The sequence below is a fragment of the Pinus tabuliformis genome, chromosome 9 (assembly GCF_031772625.1).
Source record: "Pinus tabuliformis cultivar Carrire ecotype Pingquan chromosome 9, CPIR1, whole genome shotgun sequence".
Lineage (NCBI taxonomy): Eukaryota > Viridiplantae > Streptophyta > Pinopsida > Pinales > Pinaceae > Pinus > Pinus tabuliformis.
The window spans coordinates 605,919,204-605,920,617 of NC_142307.1; the positions used below are offsets into that span (position 1 = coordinate 605,919,204).

The 1,414-nt window shown below is 36.6% G+C and overlaps 1 protein-coding gene across 1 annotated transcript; it reads right to left on the reverse strand.

Moving 5' to 3' along the window:
• Positions 1-283: 283 nt before the first annotated feature.
• Positions 284-1,142, reverse strand: LOC149150043 (disease resistance protein UNI-like). The gene is made up of 2 exons (XM_089442679.1): positions 849-1,142; positions 284-733 (listed from the first exon to the last, which is right to left on the reverse strand). The coding sequence occupies exons 1-2, from the start codon at positions 1,140-1,142 to the stop codon at positions 284-286; spliced, it is 744 nt and encodes a 247-aa protein (XP_089298805.1).
• Between the last annotated feature and the right edge of the window lie 272 nt (positions 1,143-1,414).

Consider the following 1,414-nt stretch of genomic DNA (forward strand, 5'->3'; position numbering starts at 1 on the left):
CCTTCCCACCATGTAGATCTGTGGTGGTTTTTTCTAGCAAAATTTTTCTCAGAGGCTTTTGGGCAATTTTTGGCTAGATGCCCCCTCTCAAAGCACGATCGACATCTGAAGAACACCATCCAAATTACGAATAAAAAAATAAATATAATTTATATCATATTAGATTATTAAAATACTATTGTCAAAAACTTTATTAATTTGAAAATTTGTTCCACATAGTAAATTTTTATGAAAAAAAAAATGATCACGATGTTGAAATTTTCATCGTACACAAAGACGACCACTATTTGAGATCTTTGAATTTTGCGATTTCAGATGGCAATGATTCTAAATGATGACATCCGTTGAGATCCAGAAATTTGAGATTTTTGAGATCTCGCCATAATGATCTTGGCAATAATTGTACCGTAGTGTTACTTAAACCTAACATCCTCATAGAGACGAGGTGAAGCAAAAATGCACGATTGAGTGTTAAAGCTGGGCAGATCAATTTTGGACATCTCAATTCCATGTTTGGGAGAGACGTAATATTGGTACCAAAAAGGGAGAGCCTCTTGCAATTATCCCGAGTCTTGATATCGGGGAAAAGGGCGTCGATGTCGGCGCAATGTTGACCTGCCGTGGATACAAAATTCTCCTCTTTCTCTGCCACATAAATTGCCATATCACGCGCAACATCGTGAACTCCAAATGTAATGCTCCAATAACTGGATCCACCAATTGCTTTACATAGCTGTGCGCAGTATCCATTAAGGAGTCAACATCTTTGCACTTTACTATGCCTTCTGCTATCCAGATGTGCGATATCACATGCACAGGAATGTGCCAGTCGTCTGGAGCCATCATACAATACAGAAAACAGGTTTGTGCGATATCACATGCACAGGAATGTACCAGTCCTCTGGAGCCATCATACAATACAGAAAACAGGTTTTCAAATGAGCATGGGGTAAACTATCGTAGCTCCATCTCAATCGTTGATACAGATCTCGAAGAATGCGAGGATGAGTAATTGGAAAATTTGAATCCACTGTTTGAATCTGCCTTAAAGCAAGGTTCCACTCATTTATAGCCTGGTTGCCAGTCATTGTTGAGGCTATTACATTTATAGCCAAGGGCAACCCTTTACACTCCTCCGCCATGTCTGAATCTGCCTTATAGCAAGATTGCCAATCATTGTTGAGGTTATTACATTTATAGCCAAGTGCAACCCTTTACGTCATAGTTACCAAATTCGAATTCGGATTCGGATTCGAATTCAATACGATACGGAAAAAATTTCGACTCTATAAAATTCAATACAGTAAAAATTCTAGACTATACATCTTACAAATACTTAAATATATTAATTTTTTTATTTTATTTATAAATTTAAATAAACAATCCTTATATTCAAAATTTTAATGAAAATATA